Source organism: Labeo rohita, chromosome 7 (genome assembly GCF_022985175.1).
Source record: "Labeo rohita strain BAU-BD-2019 chromosome 7, IGBB_LRoh.1.0, whole genome shotgun sequence".
NCBI lineage: Eukaryota > Metazoa > Chordata > Actinopteri > Cypriniformes > Cyprinidae > Labeo > Labeo rohita.
In genome coordinates this window covers 14,756,324-14,775,795 of record NC_066875.1, presented here as the reverse complement: position 1 = coordinate 14,775,795, position 19,472 = coordinate 14,756,324, and the positions used below count along the sequence as shown (strand labels likewise).

At 36.5% G+C, this 19,472-nt stretch overlaps 1 protein-coding gene across 1 annotated transcript in view; it reads left to right on the top strand.

Annotated features, from left to right (window-relative positions):
• Positions 1 to 19,472, top strand: part of pcxb (pyruvate carboxylase b) — a 203,517-nt gene that overhangs the window by 145,405 nt on the left and 38,640 nt on the right. The window contains exons 11-16 of the mRNA XM_051114648.1: positions 4,643 to 4,787; positions 4,903 to 4,992; positions 10,196 to 10,417; positions 10,599 to 10,755; positions 12,422 to 12,662; positions 13,004 to 13,253. Of these exons, the coding sequence (XP_050970605.1) occupies positions 4,643 to 4,787; positions 4,903 to 4,992; positions 10,196 to 10,417; positions 10,599 to 10,755; positions 12,422 to 12,662; positions 13,004 to 13,253 (1,105 nt within the window). The remainder of the gene's footprint in view (positions 1 to 4,642; positions 4,788 to 4,902; positions 4,993 to 10,195; positions 10,418 to 10,598; positions 10,756 to 12,421; positions 12,663 to 13,003; positions 13,254 to 19,472) is intronic.

Genomic DNA, 19,472 nt, shown 5'->3' with positions numbered 1-19,472 from the left:
AGAATGCAGTGGTGTGTAACACTACTGAAAAACAGCACTCCTTCCTCATCTTTGTGCTCACTGTTATACTTGTCTATTCTTAGTTATATAGTGGGCAGGTGGATTAATCTGACAACATTTAGACGACATGAGATTATCTGCATTAGCCAATAAACTGTGTGTAATGAACAGAAGAGTTACTTCAACATATTTTGTGTCTGACTCTGAAGTGATATGATTAAAGCTGCAGTATAGAAGACTGTATAGTTAAAAATGAACAAAAAAACAATTATTGAGAAAATACAGTACATAAAAAAATCAGTGTTCAAAACTTGCCTTGTGTCTTGCCTTACCCTGATTCACAACGATAAGCTTTGCTATCATTATAAGATAAGCTATCATTTAGCTATTAAGCTAAATAATTATATTTTTTCAAGCTGTTAGTCTGATTTTATGGGAGATGTCAATTTTACATCATCTTTGATTAGCTATGTCCATAATATATAACCATATATAAAGAGAATTACAGTGTGTGTGTGGTGCAAGGTGTGTTAGTTCTGACAGCTTGTGTCCATGACTAATGAGCAACATTGTTAACGCAATGAATTGTACAAAAAGGCAACCAACCGAGTCAAAATAACAGTGGAAAAAATGTACCTGTTTAAAAGACATTATTTTTAGATATTCGGATCAGATATTAAAAATATATAAATATACGATGCACCACTATTTAAATTCTGCCCAATGCTAGTAAGCCATCAATATTGAAATGATATTGTGTGTGTGGTAATTAGTTAAAATTAGTAGTTATAAATGTTCTAAATGATTATAGCCATCACAAAATTACAAGGTACAGGATGAAAAATGGAAATTATTTTTTAGAAATATGTTGAGGATTACATTTAACAGTGTTATTAAATTAGAAGTGTTTGAAAGAAAAACTTTCAGTGATGAAAAAGCAGGGGTGTGTGTACACAATTAAATATCCAGTATTAACCAAAATCCATTAAATTATAATAATAATAGTACCCTAATATCCACTAATGACTTATATGGTATTGCTATATGGTGCATGTCTTTATCTACTGCAAAGACATTTATACATTTGTAACAGCGGCTTAAGTGTCCTAATAATGTTGGAGCCACTGTTTTGGGTTTTGCGTTAGGCCATTGAAAAGCCCATATTAGTCAACTAATATTTATTTTCACACTATGCAGAAGGGCCTCCACCCCCACCCTACTGAATGCATCTGAGTCTGTCTGTGAGAGAGCAATGTGTGCATTTTGTGTTCCTCTATATTTAGTTCCTCCCCCATCCTCATACACATTTAGTCATAGCGCATTCACACCATTGCTATAACACATACAAATCAAAAAAGAAGACAATTAATCACAGAGACAGTGTCACACTGAGTATCGAACTCTTTCTTGTTTTGTCTCATGCACAAAAACTCTGTTCAGCACCACGGACAGCGCATGGTATTAACGCAGCATTTGCTTTGCACTTATATTTTTTTGGCGTATGCCTTGACATGAATTTTGTTGTGTGTTTACCATGTCTGTTAATACGCTTTTGCAGTTTAGTAGAAAAAGAGAGAGAGACAGATGGATAGATGGAACGATGGATTACTTGACAGGCCTCTATTCATGCACTAATGGCTTCACACATTTAGGAAGAATGTGTATGTGTGTTTTGGTTGTGCTTTTTTTTTTCAAGAACTGTTTGTTCTTGAACAGATGTCAATTACGCTGACAGGACTATACTTTGCTTTGTCAGACCCCGCTAGACAGACAAATAAAGGCCTTTCATTAAATTGTCTCAGACCTTTATTTTGCATAGAATTGTGCACATTCATGGTAATTTGTTTATTTGTTTGTTTGTTTGTGTGTGTTGCTCTTTGTACAAATAAAAAGATAGTGGCCAGTCACAGACCTGTTTGAAACAGGCACAATTTGCCACAGGTCTGTTTGGAAATTTGAAGTGTTTAACAAATATTCAGTTTATCTAACATTTAGAAAGATATATATATATATATATATATATATATATATACATACATATATATATATATATATATATATATATATATATACATATATATATATATATATTGTGTAAGATGGGGTCAGATCTGTCTTTGATGTTGCTCAGTTTATCTTTCTCTTTAATATCAGTTGGTTTTTGGCTTTGCTTCGTTACCACAGACCAGATGGACAGCTGGAATCAGTGGACTTAAGCAAGTTGTGAAATATCACTAGAATTTCTTAATTCTCTGTAGATTATAACATGTGCTCAAGTTTTCTTTCTAATTATTAGAATATGTCTTGTACATACATTAAATATACACTACAAATCTCATCTTACACTTAAAATAAAATAACCATACACAAGTTCTATTGTAAAAATAATAATAATAATCCACATGAATTGAGTGGTTTAATCTTCTGAAGAGACATAATTGCTTTATGTGATGATTTTTTCTCACATATAAACACAATGCACATATAATGAACACATTGTTTTCATGTGTCACTCAAATATTAAGTTTCTATTTTTACCATGTTTGATGAGCTCTGTGTGCAGTATCTGCGCTGATCAGTGTTTACTGCTCAGTTCATATGGATTACTTTTAGGATTTTATTCACTTTAATTGAGTTAATCTCAGCTAAACTAGACTGAGCTTAACTGAGTCAAATCAAGTCGAATCAAACTAAATTAAATCAGTGCTCAGGAATACAAAGTTAAACCAAACTGAATTGAATAAGAACTAATAATCTGAATAAGATGAACTGAGTCAAACCAAAAGTAACTGTATCAAAGACTAGGAATAGTAATAATAAGTAAGTTAATTGAATCAAGGGTAATGAGTCAAACTGAGTCAAGTTGAACCAAACCATGTGATCGGAAATAATCAGTTGAACCAAACTGAATTCAATGGAATGTACTGGATCAAAATCAAGGAGCAGAAACAGTGAAGACCAAGAAGCATAGAAAATGAGAGGCTTCTCTATCAAAAGACGGACATGATTAAACAGAAAACAATTTGAGAGAAACAGAGAGATAAGACTGCTGTGAAAGCCGATCTGTTAAATGAGGCCAAAAAAGCAAAGACAGAGACTGAATTTGACCCTGCAGGGTCTCACAGGAGTGAACGACAGCCAAATTAGAGCAACAATGACATGAAAAGCAAGACATTGGCTGCTTTATCACTACCAAACTCTTCTTTTCTGCAGCATACATGTACAAGACCAGTAAAACTGATTTTCACAGTCCTTCTTTCATCCATGACTTTTCTTTAGCACTTCATCTGTGTTTTCTCGGGCTGTTCTTTTCATAACTGTTCATCACTCATCACATTAGATCCAAGCAGGAGAAGAATAGGAGAGAAAACTGCATTAAATCCTCCATTAACTCCTCAGCTTCCTTTGGAATCCTCTTGAGAAATCCCCTATTTTCAAGTTTTGCTTGGTAATTGGGTTTTGATCCCTTTGTAGAACACAGTGTGTGACGTATGTGAGTTAAGGGCATCCCTCTGTGTGTGTGTATTTGCAGAGATACTGGCAACATAGTAGAGACAAAGTGTCAGTCAGTGTAGTAAGCTCTGAAAGGGATTGAATTCAGATGTAACATCATTGCATTTTCCACAAGATCTTTTTTTATATTCTTACTTTGACATCATCTCCTGTCTCTCTTGTAGTCCCATTGCACTTTGTAGATCTCTTTCTGTATGTCACATAAAAATGCACACAAACCCCCATCTCTTTTCTGCACTTGCTTTATGCTTGTTTCTTTCTGTCATACGACACACATTCCTGTCTCATGCCCCATTGCATACGCTAAAACAGTGTTTATTGGTGCAGTGAGCGGTGTGCACTGCTGTTTTGATAGCTGCAGTCTAGGGGCCTATTCCAGTGCAGGAGCTCAGTTATGGCAGAACTGCAGCTGTCTGAAATGCTAATGCATTTATAGAAGCCATCAGCAAAGAACCGAGTGCTTTCAGACAATACAGATTACAATGCAAACTTCCCACGGCCTGTGAGAGTACTAAACAACACTGCCAATGAAGTGGACAATTATGGGCTCCAGTCCATCTTGATGCTTTGCTCTTTGTTAGCATCACAAATAATGTTCTGGATTGTATTTGTTTGATTGTTTCTTTGGCGTAAGTGGTACTTGCTAAGGAAAATAGAATTATTATTGCTCATACTAAGGATTAGATGAATGATAAAACAGGATTAAAAGTCGTGAAGGATTGCTTGGATTACAGGCAGATGTTTTTGAGTAGGGTTGGAACTAAACTCTACAGGACCGGAATTGCACAGCCCTGCTCTAAAGCCACTCAGCACAACTTGTATAGATATATAGCAACACTCTAGCATTCACATAACCTCATACTACAACCACTCAGAACAACTTAATGACTTTATAGAAACACCATAGCAGCCACATAATTGCATTCAGAACATCTTAGTAACTGCATAACAATTGGCAGTTTTGCACATGCAGGATTTCTCACATTTTTCCTCAGATAATTAATATTTGGCAATTGTCGAAATTGACTATAACTTGCTCTGTTGCCCATTGCCACACATATTGCATAAATGCTTGTGCTGTGACTGTCAGTTGATTATCTAAACCTCTCTCTCTCTTCTTCTCTTTCAGACTAATATCCCCTTCCTTCAGAATGTATTGAGCAATGGCCAGTTCCTGTACGCCACAGTTGACACCCAGTTTATTGATGAGAACCAGGAGCTTTTCAACCTCAAGCCTACTCAGAACAGAGCCCAGAAACTCCTGCACTATCTGGGTCAGTGTGTGCGTGCGTGTGTGTGTGTGTGTATTCATCATTGTTTTGCACCTGTGATAGGCTAAAATGTGTGTGAATGCATTTGTGTTTAAACATCTGCTGTTTTTCTCCACAGGTCACATAATGGTAAATGGACCCATGACTCCTATTCCAGTGAAAGCCAAATCTTCATCTGTTGATCCAGTCGTTCCTTCTGTTTTTTTGGGTATGACACACACAGATATGCAATTGGGAAAGATACTTTGAAACTGTAGGTTCCCAAGTTACAAATTACTTTTTACTGTGTAAAATCTGCTTGTTTCTGTAAAAGTTGCACTGCTTTAAAACAAAAACGAACCTGAATGGAACATTTTGTTACTATTTACTTACCTCATTTTTTTCCATTAAACACTATAAATGGGAAGTTTTAAAGAATGTCCTGGTCTAACCGATCTCATGAAAAAATGTAACTATTTTAATGAGTTGCTGATTTTGTATTAATATAATTTGATTTGTACAAAAACAAAACCAAAAAAAATACATATGAAGGTCCAAATCTAAACCTCAATGGGGCGTAAAGCAGACTGTACAAAGTACTAATAATCTCATGAAAATTCGTAAGTATTCGCCACCAATTCTGCAAAACAGTTGTCACTAGAGTGTGTTGCCTGGGCATGTTTTTCATTGCATTTACATGCATTTGCAATGAATGGAGTACAGCTTTTAAGCTTTAAAAAGGGTGACGTAGCACCATAAAAGCATCATTAAAGGGGTTCTTATGACCTGTGCATTACTGTATATTCTAAGTATTTTGAATCCATACAATAGTTTTATCTGAGGAAAAACAAAATTTAATAAGTATTCAAAAATAAGTTAGGAAGGATGTCACTCCAATCTCATAGCACTTTCATTCATCTTAGAAACAAAAATCATTTTTTGGTAATACTTTAGTTTAGGGACAACTTCTCACTAGTAACTAGTTTAGTGCTGTGCAACGATTAATCGCAATTAATTGCATCCAAAAGAAAAGTTTTTGTTTACATAATATGTGTGTGTGTGCTGTGTATATTTATTATGTATGTATAAATACACACACATATATTTATGTTTTAAATGTTTATATATAATATTAATTATATCAATATATATACATGTAAATACATGTAAATATTTTCAAAATATATACTGTATGTGTGTGTATTTATATATGCATAATAAATATACACAGAACACACACATATATTATGTAAACAAAAACTTTTATTTTGGATTGAATTAATCATGATTAATCATTGCACAGCACTAATTAGCACTCTTATTACTAGCAAATTGGCTGTTTATTAGTACTTATAAGGCACAAATTAATTCCTTATTCTGCATGACCATATTTTAAATCCCTTAAAGGGATAATTCTCCCAAAAATGTAAATTATCCCCATGATTTACTCACCCTCAAACCATCCTGGTGTGTATGGCTTTCTTCTTTCAGATGAATACAATCAGAGTTGATGCTTTATAATGGCAGTGAATGGCTGTTGAGATATTGAAGTCCAATAAAGTGCATCTATTTATCATAAAAATTACTCCACATGGCTCCAGGGGTTATTATGGGGAGAATATGTTAGTCTTGGGAGTTCCGAGTTTTGTTTACAGTAAAGGAAAACCAGTCTCCTCTTGGCTTATATCGAAATCCTCTGACATTTCACTTTATTTTACTTTACTTTAAAAAAAATCCTCGTTTTATACTTCTAATTCATGACCGGTGTTTTGTTTTGCTCTCTCCACTGCACTTTCATGTTTGTCACTTCTGCGTTCGTTACTGCATTCGCCTACGTCTTATGTCATCTTGGAAGAGCCAAGACATTTTTTAAAGTAGCTCTGGTTGTATTGGTTTAAAAGAAGAAGCCATATACACCTAGGATAGCTTGAGGGTGAGTAAATCATGGGGTAATTTTCATACTCTACCTTTAATCCTACCCCATACCTAGGAATACTAACTATTAATAAGCAGAAAATCAGTTTTTTGAAATCAAGTTTATTGAGGCAAAAGTCATAGTGTGACTGATTTTTGTGTTTATATGTGCATGAAATTAAATAAGACTAAATGAATAATTTTCATTTTTGGGTAAACTGTTGCTAATTTAGTAGCATTGTTGCTTTTACATTAGTTTTAGATACTTTTAGTTTCTTTTAGTTTAGTTACACCCTTACACAGCACACACATATCTCATACTTGCCACATTAAAAGTGTACCACAACAGATGTTTGTGGAATTCATACTCTTGTTTATAGCTGCCCTAAACACTGGCAGCACTCCCCCCACTCTGTTCTCTCTCTCTCTGTGGATGGACGAGAGTGTGATAATGCAGCTTTAATCCTTCCCTTCTCTCCTTCCCTCTGCCAAATGAAAGAGGGATCCGGCCACATTAGAAATCTCATTACAGGGGTTTAGGTGTGTGTGAGCCGCATACCACACTCCCTCTGCGTGTGTGTGTGTGAGAGAGAAAGAGAGATTCCTAAGGGATGGATATGTGTATGCATATGTGTGCGCAATTAATTTAGCCAATTTTCTCCTTTTCTCATTGGCATACCTTTTTTCTTGTTTGTTGAGCATGATGTGTAAAATAATTCCCAAAGGACCCTTGATGGATTGTATGCACATAAGTATGCCTAACCAAAAAAAGTTTTCCCACTTTCTTCCCATTCTCAATGTTTAGATGAGAGTTCTCAGTGGGACTGGTTGTAGTTTGCAGAGCATGTACAAAATCATCCCCCCTACACAATTGGACCAAATACGTGTTGTCTATGTAGGTGTTTGTGTGGAAAAGGTCTTTCATGGGATAAAAAATGCAAGTGTCTGTGTAAGTAGGTCACATCTGTGGTAGGTGTATCCCAAGCCTCATGAGATGCTCCTCTGCATTGTGTGTGTTGCATGTGCGTTTCAGACACACACAATAAGCGATAAATAGGCTTTGGCCTTCATCTTTCCTTTTATATGGCCGCCAGCGTTTCATACAGAGACATTCCCACAGCAGCACATACATTTAAACTCACATGTGGGTGTATTTATGCCTTGAAATATGCAAATCTATGCATCAATGTCTTACTTACCGCATTTCTATCATTGGTCTCCCCCGTCCTTTTTTATCTCATACTCCCTCTCTCATTGGACAGCATGATTTGATTTGATTTTCGCTTGAATAAGCTAGCAACCCACCCAGTTTTTTTGAGAGTTTTTATGTGTTTGCCTCATTTGCATTAATAGAGAGAGTTGACTGTACCACCACCTGCCTGCTGGGTTAATGGCCCCTCAAGCTGCCACATCTGAGACCTATAAATAGTAGGAATTTCCCATTGTCTGTTGGTTGGTGGATTCTCGTAGCTTTGGCACTGACCCGTGAGCTCCAGGCAGAAAAACAATGCAGGTTTAGCAGAGAAATGTGGCCTGGTTTAAACTACTCAGCACAACATTTTCTTTCTGTTCTCCTCAGCAAACATTCATGTGGTGTTCCTGTTCTTATTTTGAGTTTACTTTGATTGGCTGCCAAAACAAGACATTGCATGACAAGGAATCAGTGAGAAGTGTCAGTGGCACTCATTTAATTGATCACCTGTTTCAAAGCTGTACGTGTGACAGGCCCACAATGAGAAGCAGTCAGATTACTGCAACGTCAGCCCATAGCTGTTCATCAAAGACTGTCAGTTGTTAATAGTAGATAAATAGTAGATACAGTCCCTAGGGGTGTGCGATATGTATCCATGATGCTACTAATTGTCGTTTTAAATATGTGCAAGCTGACAAGTAGCTATGTCACTCATTTTGCAAAAAAATAAAAAATAAAATGCCTTAATGCACACATTCATTGCATTAGAATGCAGTCAGAGGCCCCAGAATATACAATGCTGATATAAGACAAAAACCCAATGGGATATTTTCCCATGGTTTTTTGGCTGTTTCCCTATCTAAAAGAGTCTAAAATTGCATTATAGATCTCCAAGCTACAAAAAGCTGTGATTTTTAGGGGTTCAATTGCATAGCGCTGAAACACTATTGCAACTACTAGAATGGCCAAGGAGCAGCAATCTGCACATAAAACTGATCGTGCAGACCAAACTGTAAGTCATAGAGAGGGATGGTAGTACTCAAACTGCTGACAACGCCACCAAGGCTTGCCCCAATCAGCCTGACGGGGGCACTACATCGAACAAAAGTCAAGTATCTTATGTCACTGGAATCCTTGGCTCACGTCAGACAAAACATATGCCTCATATTCTATTATGAGCCTGCTGAAATTTTCGGGTATTTCAGATTTTTTGACAAATCTACCCAATCGGAACCAAACCAGTGCAAAAAGATTCTCTGGAGAGTGAGTATCAATAATTATCAAAAAAAACTTTAGACTCACCGTCGCAAAGGGATGCCAAAACATTTAAAATGGACGGGGCCACTTTTAGTAAAATGTCTATAACTCCTGAAATTGTGGAGTTTGGCCACTTGGACATTTGTATTGCTATAAGAAGGGAAAAAAAAAACATAAAAATGTCTATACCTATTCAACCATTTGTTCTAACAACGTGAAAATTGATGTGCACGGTCTAGGTCCAAAGTGCCACAAATGTCTGTAATAAATAAGCCACTGGGGGCAATATCGCGTTTTTCAAAAGCGTTAATCATTGTACATTGAACACATACACGCAATTTTCGTATCATACGATAGAAGTCCCCATCCCAGAAAACTTTGCCTGTAGAACCACTGCTGTCAATCAGATTGTTTGTTAATTGATTGAGAAGATGTGGGGAAAAAAAAACTACTTTTGCAAACTAGTCCTAGGTTTTTGACTCAATCTGAAAAAAAAATCACTCCAATACAGTTGTCTGGACTCTCTACATCAATAATTATCAAAAAAAAATAAATAAATTACTCTTTGGGAAGCTATAATGGACTCGTTTAGAACAGGAGCCTGTCCAAATTTACCCAAAATCCTATAAAGCCCAAAGGAAAACTCAAAACTTCACAAAACCTGTTGAGCATATGCGACAGGTGATTCTAAACAAGCATGCAAAGTTTTAAGGAGATTGGACCACAGGTGGCGATTTTTTTATAAACACAGTCACTTTATTTGTTCCTGAATGAATCAGCCATATAAATGAACTGGTAACATAACTGACTCAATGACTCATTCATCCAGGGAATTACCATTACTGGTGATTTTAGTTTTATATTTAAAGTATTATTTAAAAAAAAAAAATCTAAAAACACACTTTCGTTTTAATTATTGTTATCGACAGGATCCCAGAAAATATTGAGATGACATTTTTGGTAAATATTGTACACCCCTAATCATCCCATACTTTTACTAAGGTATTTTGATTAGGTCAGGTGGCTTTATGTGTGTACTGTATACACAAATGTTTTTTCTTCCTTCCAGGTGAGCCACCCATGGGCTTACGTGAGGTCCTGTTGAAGGAGGGTCCTGAAGGTTTTGCACGAGCAGTTCGAAAGCACCAGGGTCTTCTATTAATGGACACTACCTTCAGAGATGCCCACCAGTCCCTGCTGGCCACTCGCGTCAGGACACACGACCTCAAAAAGATTGCTCCATTCGTGAGCCACAACTTCAATAATCTCTTCAGCCTGGAAAACTGGGGAGGCACGTGACACATTCACAAAGTCTTTAGTCATTCCTTAGTCATTTCTTCACATACATTCACACAAGAAGCTAATTCATTAAACAGTTTTTTTAGACGTTCCTCAGCTCTGTGTGTGTTTTGGATTACTGAGGATCACTTCAGTCTTTGACATGACCTTAGTATCTCTCTTGCATTTTCTAGGAGCTACATTTGATGTAGCAATGCGTTTTCTTTGGGAATGTCCATGGAAGAGACTTCAGGAGCTCCGAGCTCTGATTCCCAATGTCCCATTTCAGATGCTACTACGTGGAGCCAATGCTGTGGGATACACAAACTATCCTGACAATGCAGTTTTCAAGTGAGATCACACACACAAACACATACATATCCGTTGGCTAATGTTATTCTCTATCCTCTAGTCCTTATCCTACCCTCACAGAAATCTTTCTGCATATTTAAATGTTTAAGATAGTGTTTAGTATGTTTATTAAGCTGTTTTCCCCGTGGGTGCTGTTGGCTTGTCCACACAATTTAGGTGATTACATTTGTAGGCACAACATAAACACACACACACAAAAGAAGGCAGTGCATGTATTGATCCATAGAGAGTTAGAGTTGATACCGTAGCAGGGGTAAACACAGTTGCAGTGCTCTTCACAATCATTTTTTAATATTAGTTAAAATAATAAAGGAGTAGTTCACTTCCAGAATGAAAATTTACAGATAATGTACTCACCCCCTTGTCATTCAAGATGTTCATGTCTTTCTTTCTTTACTTTCTTCTATAGTGCCCCCGAGTTTGAACTTCCAAAATGCAGTTTGAATGCAGCTTAAAAGGGCTCTAAATTATTCCAGCCAGGGAGGAAGGGTCTTATCTAGTGGAACGATCTGTTATTTTCTAAAAACAATTACAATTAATATACTTTTTACCTTCAAACGCTCGTCTGTGTTTTCCGGTTCAAGACAGTTAGGGTATGTTGAAAAATTCCCCTCTCATTTCCTCCTCCAACTTCAAAAGTCCTCCAACTGTTTTACCTTTTACTTGTAAAGGGCATTTGACCTTCTTTGAATGTTTACTTTGTAAACACTGGGTCGGTACTTCTGCAACGATGTAGGGCGATTTTGAAGTTGGAGGAGAAAATGAGATGGGAGTTTTTCCAACATACCCTACCTGTCATGAACTGGAAAACACAAAGTTCAGGCAGACCGAGACAAGATGAGCATTTGAGGTTAAAAAGTATATTCCTTGGCTGGGATCATTTAGAGCCATTTAAAGCTGCATTTAAACTGCATTTTGGAAGTTCAAACTCAGGGGCACCATAGAAGTCCATTTTAGGGAGAGAAATGATGAAATGTTTTTCTCAGAAAATTAAAAAAACTTTACAGCTGAAAGAAAGACAGACATGAACATCTTGGATGACAAGAGTACATTATCTGTAAATTTTTGTTCTGGAGGTGAACTACTCTTTTTACAGGAAACTGCATGTACACGCATTAGTTAGGATTTTCTCAAGCTTTCATAATAGGCAAAGTTTGCTCACAAATGTAACAAATACCCCACTAATCTCCCAAGTTATACAGTTACTTTGGTAAAGATGCTCATATTCATTTGTCTGAATACAATAGTGTAAATATAGTGTGTAATAGCATGTATATATGCAGAATATTGGACATAGATGTTTCATTCCCCTAACAACTCCTTAGCAACACGTCAAAATTCACTCAGAACTCCTTATCAGACACATAGCAATGCATTTGCGACCACCCACAACACCTTATAATAGCAGTGAGTTTCTTAGAATTTCCGCATTCCATAATAAAATCTTCTGATGGCAACTGTTGGCAAGTACATAATATTCTGGCAGGCATTAAAAACTCTGATGTCAATGGCTTGACTTGAATGTGCATTCACACAAATGTCTCTCTTTACTCTTATAAACCATAAATGTCAGCTTTAAAGGAGTTGGCTGTAGTGCAGGGCTGACAACCTTATTTCCATTTATCTTCACTGTCTTTTTCTCTAGATTCTGCGAGGTAGCCAAAGAGAACGGAATGGATATCTTTCGTGTTTTTGACTCCTTGAATTATATTCCCAACATGCTTTTGGGGATGGAAGCTGCAGGGGCAGCGGGAGGTGTGGTGGAGGCAGCCATTTCTTACACAGGAGACGTGTCTGACCCCATGAGACAGAAATACTCACTGGAGTACTACCTGAAGCTGGCCAATGAGCTAGTTAAGGCTGGAACACACATACTGGCGATTAAGGTAGATCACGTGTCCACAGAAACGTGTGCTCACACAGAATTGGCCTGACAATCTTATGTTCCACACTCACAAAGGCAGAGATGAGGGATTTGTTAACGTAACCGCTGTTTTTTTGTGTCAGGACTCTTAGCATGATATTTTCAGCTGTGTTTGGCAGTTACTCAAGGGTGTAATGACTGAAGACATTGACAGTAATACTCATTCTCGCTCTGTTATTTCTGTTTCTTCTCTCTTTTTCTTTGTTGAGCTGCTGTAATGACAGTGATCGTCATAATGTGATTTTCTTTTCTGTGGGGTGCACTTGAGTGGTTAAAAGCAGCTCTGCACTATTTTTTTCCTAGGATATGGCTGGCCTGTTGAAGCCCGAAGCAAGCCGTTTACTGATTGGAGCACTGCGGGACAGTTTCCCTGAAGTCCCTATCCACGTTCACACTCACGATACGGCGGGTGCAGGAGTCGCAGCAATGTTAGCTTGTGCACAAGCAGGTGCAGATATAGTAGATGTAGCAGTGGACTCGATGGCGGGCATGACATCTCAACCGAGCATGGGTGCCATCGTAGCCTGCACCAAAGGAACCAAACTAGATACTGGTGAGTAGACAAGAAACCTGTAAAGGTATGGCCACATTAGCAAAATTTCAAAAGCAAAAATAGCTCTATTGTCAATAGTGTATGATCATTGAAGCACTGTTTACACAGACGTCACTTTCAACCTGGCATCTTTCTGTTTCAACTTAAACCCAAGCAAAAACTTTTCTGCCCTAAAGTGAAACTCCCAATCACATGGATTCCTATTAAAATGACTGGATTTTTCCAAAATTACTGAGAAAAAAACCCAAATAGTAATAGATAAGTAAAGCACTGAAAGTCATTAAAAGTGACTTAAAGGAGAAGTTCACTTCCAGAACAAAGATTTACGGATAATGTACTCACCCCCTTGTCATTCAAGATGTTCATGTCTTTCTTTCTTCAGTGGTAAAGAAATGATGTTTTTTGAGGAAAACATTTGAGTTTTTTTTCTCCATATCATGGACTGCTATGGTGCCCCGAGTTTGAACTTCCAAAATGCAGTTGAAATGTGGCTTCAAACGATCCCAAATGTGGTTGTAAACGATCCCAGCCGAGGAAGGGCCTTATCTAGCGAAACGATTACAATTATTTTCATAAAAATAATACAATTTATATACTTTTAATCTCAAAAGCTTGTGTTATATAGTGGACTTCAGTGGTGCCCGCAAGTTTGAACGTCCAAAATGCAGTTTAAATGCAGTTTCAAGGGCTCTAAACGATCCCAGCCAAGGAAGAAGGGTCTTGTCTAGCAAAATGATCAGTCATTTTCTAAAAAAAATTTTACCTTTTTTGTAAACTGCATTTGATCTTTCTTGCATGTTTACTTTGTAAACACTGGGTTGGAACTTCTGCAGTGATGTAGGACGATTTTAAAATTGGAGGAGAAAATGAGATGGGAGTTTTTTGACATACCCTAACTATATTGACCCAGATTACACAGAGTACGCATGCACATGGCAGAGCTTAGACAAGACGAGCATTTGAGGTTAAAAAGTATAGAAATTGTTTGGTAATTCCTGAAATGTTTTCCTAAAAAAACTTTATGTGCTTTATAAGTAATAAACACTAATATAAGTAATGTAAGTACTAATAAACAGCCAATATGTTAATAATAGGCATGCTAATAAGCAACTAGTTAATAGTGAGAATAGGTCCCTTACTAAAGTGTTACCTCAAACATTTATTCCATCTATGCTATTCTTTAATTCTTAGACTGTGTAGACATGCAGTCTGACATCTTCAGCTACAACATCTTGTCTGAAAGTATTTAATAGCAGTTCAGCTTTGAAAAAAGAGTCAGAGCCATAGGCTAGTGGGCAGAGCTCTTGACATATCGCACAACTCGGGGGACCCGAGTTTTGGCTCGAGCTTATCTTTTTTTCTGTTCCTTTTCTAGTCTCTCCTCTCTTATGACCTCCTGTCTGTCCTTTTTTCAAGTAATGTCAGTGCTCAAAAATATAACTTAAAAATGTATTTTTAAAAAAGCTTTTAAATATACTGCCTTTCCAAAGTTTGTGGTCAGTAAGATTTTTGAGTGTTGCGATAAAAAAAAAATACAGTGAAAACAGTAATATTGTGTAATTATTGCAATCAAGAAATGTTTTCTATTTTAAATGTATTTTAAAATGTAATTTATTCCTATCACGGCAAAGCTGAATTTTTAGCAGCTATTAATCTAGTCAATATGCTGTGATTGTGAACCATTTCGTATTCTTATTAGCTAACACTTTAGGGTACAACTTTAGTATAGGGAACAATTCTCACTATTACTAACATATTGGCTGTTAATTAGTACTTATAAAGCACCTATTCTGCGTGATCATATTCGACATCCCTAATCCTACCCAATACATAAACCTAACAACCGCCTTACTAACTATTAATAGGCAGCCAATTAGGAGTTTATTGAGGAAAAAGCCATAGTTAGTGGTTTGTTAAAAGCGAGAACTGGACCTTAAAATAAAGTGTGTCCCACTTTAGAATGGGAAACACATATTCACTGTTAACTAAGAGTTTTCCCTGAACAAACTGCTTATTTGCTGCTTAAGAAATAGTTTATTAAATTAGTTGTTAAGATTAGGTATTGGGTAGGATTAAGGGATCTTAAAATGTGGCCACGCAGAATAAGGCTAATACTAATAGTAGTACTAATAAACAGCTAATAAACAGCAACTAGTTAATAGTGAGAATTGGTCCTTAAAATAAAGTGTTACCTATTATTGTTATTATTATCATTGCTGATAAAACAGCTGCTTAATATTTTTGTCAGTTTTGTAGTTTTGTATTTTAGGTCAACGACTGTCATGGCACAGCAAAAGTTTGAAAACTAAATAGTGCTAAGCAAGTTAAATGAAGTGAGAACAAAACGGTAAGAATTATGCAACAGCATGTGACTTTTGCTCCACACTTTTATGTTTACACAAAGTGTGTTTCTGGCCTAGGTTAGTGCATACGCTCTTTAATTCAACAGGCTGCCCATGATCAGTTTAATGTTGCCTAAGTTCAGGCAGGCTCAACTGATTAATGATGTCTAATTAGTCAAGTCGCTAAGCTCATTAATCAAGGGACCCAGCAGGGGCTGTCGTCATATATCAATACATTTGTACTTTTATTCAGTACTGCGCATGTGTGCTGTAATGTCCATGTGAGTGTGATAATTACTGTATTCTGAGAGCCATGTAAAACAAAAGGCCTGCAGTAGCAGAGAGGGGATTGTGTTGACACACCTTGGACAAAGACTAATGACGGAGAAGAAAAGAGAGGTAGAGAATCTTCCCTTCCCTTTCCCCAATTTTCTTTTTAACTGCACTTACACATTTATTTCCTCTTCCTCCACTTCATTACAGTCAAAGTTAAATCATACAGCTCCGCTTCCCAGCCTTTTCCTCCCTCTCTCCCCCTCTTCTATTCCCCAAATATGGTTCCTCTGAGGCAGGGTGGTTAGATAATGACCACTGCAGTTTCAAATTCTCCAGAGTATAATCTTGAGCAGTCTCTCATATAGCCACACCATACACAACAATCTGTCAATGTCGCTCTTTAAACACAATATATATATATAGAAAGAGAGAGAGAGAGAGTGAGAGAGAGAGATAGATATAGATATAATGGACAAAGCAAAACAAAAGAGTTAAAGAAAAAGGGGGGGGAATGTTTTTATGTTTTTACATTTTACCTGGAAGATGTGAGAGGTGATTGTTTATGCGAACATTGCCACCACAATGCCACTTTTGGGTGGTTGCCAGAACGTTGCTATGCGGTTGCTAAGGTGTTCTGAGTGGTTGCCAGGAGAATTGCTATGCAGTAGATGGGGTTGGTGTGGTAGTTGCTCACAGACTAACATCAGAAGAGCCCCAATCCCAAGTATTTATACTATTCCTATACTGGTCCCCAGATATGGCTGGGGCCTGTCTTTCATTGTAAGTTAATGGGATTGTTATAACACTTTAGGCCCCGTTTGCACTAGTGCATTTTTGTTTTAAAATGAAAACGATCCTCGTTTACACTAGCGTTTTCAATGCGTTTCAGAAACGATCTCCGTCTACACTACACAACCGAAAATGCATGTCACATGACCATTCATGCAGGTACAACCATAGATATGTATAGATAGAATCTACCTATACATATCTATGGGTTCAACAATGAGCATGATGTTATTGTTTACACGGTCGTCAAGGATACGCAGAGCGAATGTAGGCAGCCACACTTTTGTTTTCAAAAGCCGAAGTAGTGTAAACGATAGGTGTAACTGTAGCAAAAGTTACGCCTTTTGTTATGAAAATGCACTAGTGTAAACGTAGCCTTAGTTTAGGGACCAATTCTCACTATTATTTATTATTACAAGCTTATTGGCTATTTATTAGTACTTATAAAACGGATAGTTCCGGTCCTTGATTCTGATTGGTTGAGCCATGTTCAAAGCTGTTGTAAATTACTTTACCACTTTGTTGCAACCACAACTGTTTCTAAGGAATTACATTGTTTGGCGGAAGAATAATGTTTTTAATGACATTATTACAATTTATTTCCTCAGTTTTATTTTGTGAAACCTTACTATGTATATGGAATGAACATTTTATAAAAGTAATAAGCCCTGTGAAGTCGTGGTTTACAGTGAATTGTTTACAGCAGGGGTGCCCAACCCTGTTCCTGGAGATCAACCTTCCTGCAGAGTTTAGTTCCAACCCTAGTCAAACTCACCTGTCTGTAATTATCAAGTGCTCCTTCAGGTCCTAATTAGCTGGTTCAGGTGTGTTTGGTCAGGGTTGGAGCTGAACTCTGCAGGAAGATCGATCTCCAGGACCAGGATTGAGCACCCATGTTTTACAGTGAACTCCGCTTTACATTCATGGCTAACAACGCCCCTTAGTTGTTATTAATTCACTGTAAACCGCGGCCCCTTGGGGCTTATTGCTTTATTCTATAAAGCACATATAAATGCCTTTTTCTGGATGACCATGTTTAGATGCCTTAATTCTACCCCATACCTAAACTTAACTACCTTACTAATAATCAAAAAGCAGCAAATTAGGAGTTTAAATCATAGTTAATAGTTAATAGTAAGAACTGGTCCCCAAACGCATCAACAGGATTTTTTCATGTCTACTAAGTGAAAACTGAAAATTTTCTGCTATATAAAGGCTACACAATTTGCAGTATTATTTATGTCACAACACAAATTGAGCAGGTTTACGTCTTGACCTTTAAAACTTTTATTTAAATCCCTAACCCTTAAGGTCTGTTCATAGCCGCACAAATGTTAGCCACAAAAATTATGTGCAGTTTTCACGTGCATAAAATGATTATTGCATACAAACACTGATGAATGAAAATGCCATTTTCACTTCACATAGAAGGCTCTTGCAAAAGAAAAAAGTACCCACGTTACCCATTTAAGGGTGAGCACAATACACTTTTCATTCCATTGACTTCCATTCATACAAATGTGAATGCCAGAGTCCAGAAATCCAAGCACAAAGAAGTTTTGCGTTTCACTGCATTCCAAACTTCTACTATGATGCGCTCTGACCTTCAGATTAATGTAATGTAAAGACTTGTGACAAATCAAAGATTGCTGTGTCAACCACTTAGATGATTTAAAAGAACACAAACTTTAAAGCTGCAGGTTTGCAGTGTTGCAGGAAAATGCAGAAGATTATATATATTTTTTTCATTTTGGATTTATTATTAGGCCGATTTGTTATATGCTGATTTTATTTATTGTTTTTACATCAATTTCCGTTTATATAACTTCCATTTCTTACACCCACTTATCACAGAAAAGAAAGGAAATGAAAACAGCATTTACATGTTTTCAGATAACCGTTCAGATTTTTGTATTCACAGTGGTGTTTATCAAACAACAACAAATATAGAGACAAAAGAAATATTTCCAGATTGTTCCTCTGCTATACATTTATATATTCATTTAGATATACACAGTTGCTTAGCAAAGCAATCTGTTCATGAATGCCACCAAACCGTAGTTTAATGCATTGGCTCTGGGCATGTGACTGAAAGTGCAAATTTCTGTTTAAAAAAAAAAAAAAAAAAAATGGCTGCAAAGGTTTGTGCCAATCTTAACAGATGGAACAGTTGTTCATTTAAAAGAATATAGTAAAATAATTTTTGTTATTTCTATATTATATTTTTATATTATTTTCTATATTTTAAACAACAATTCTAAACACTAAAGTCTTATATGTATATATAAATATATAAATATATATATATATATATAAAGTCTGAGATATATAAATATATGTAATGCTAGAAAATTGCTAGAAAATGTGTGTGATTAGAATTGAGTATAGAGATACATACTATATATCTTTTGTGCTTTTCTAACACCTCAGCTTGTGTGTTTGTGTGTTAAGTATACAGTTTTTTATTCATGAGCGCATCTGTTGAGGTAATTGGTCACGGAAGACCTCTAGTTTCTTGAAGATCCCTTATTCCCTCTCATCACTCTCTCTTACTGTCATTGGTTTTCTCTCTAGTGTATTGCATTGGTTAATTTAGTTGCCAGTGTAGCAAGCTAGCACAGGTAAAGCTTTAGCACACTGACTCTGAATGAGTCATTACACACACATTTATTGTACCCACTATTGTACCGTACACTTATCAAAGCCTCTTTCACATGTCGTGTTAATTTGTTATTCTCTATATTTATTTTTTTACATTTATTTATTTGTTTTTTGTTTGTTTATATTTCTGTTTGTATATTTCCCTTTCCAG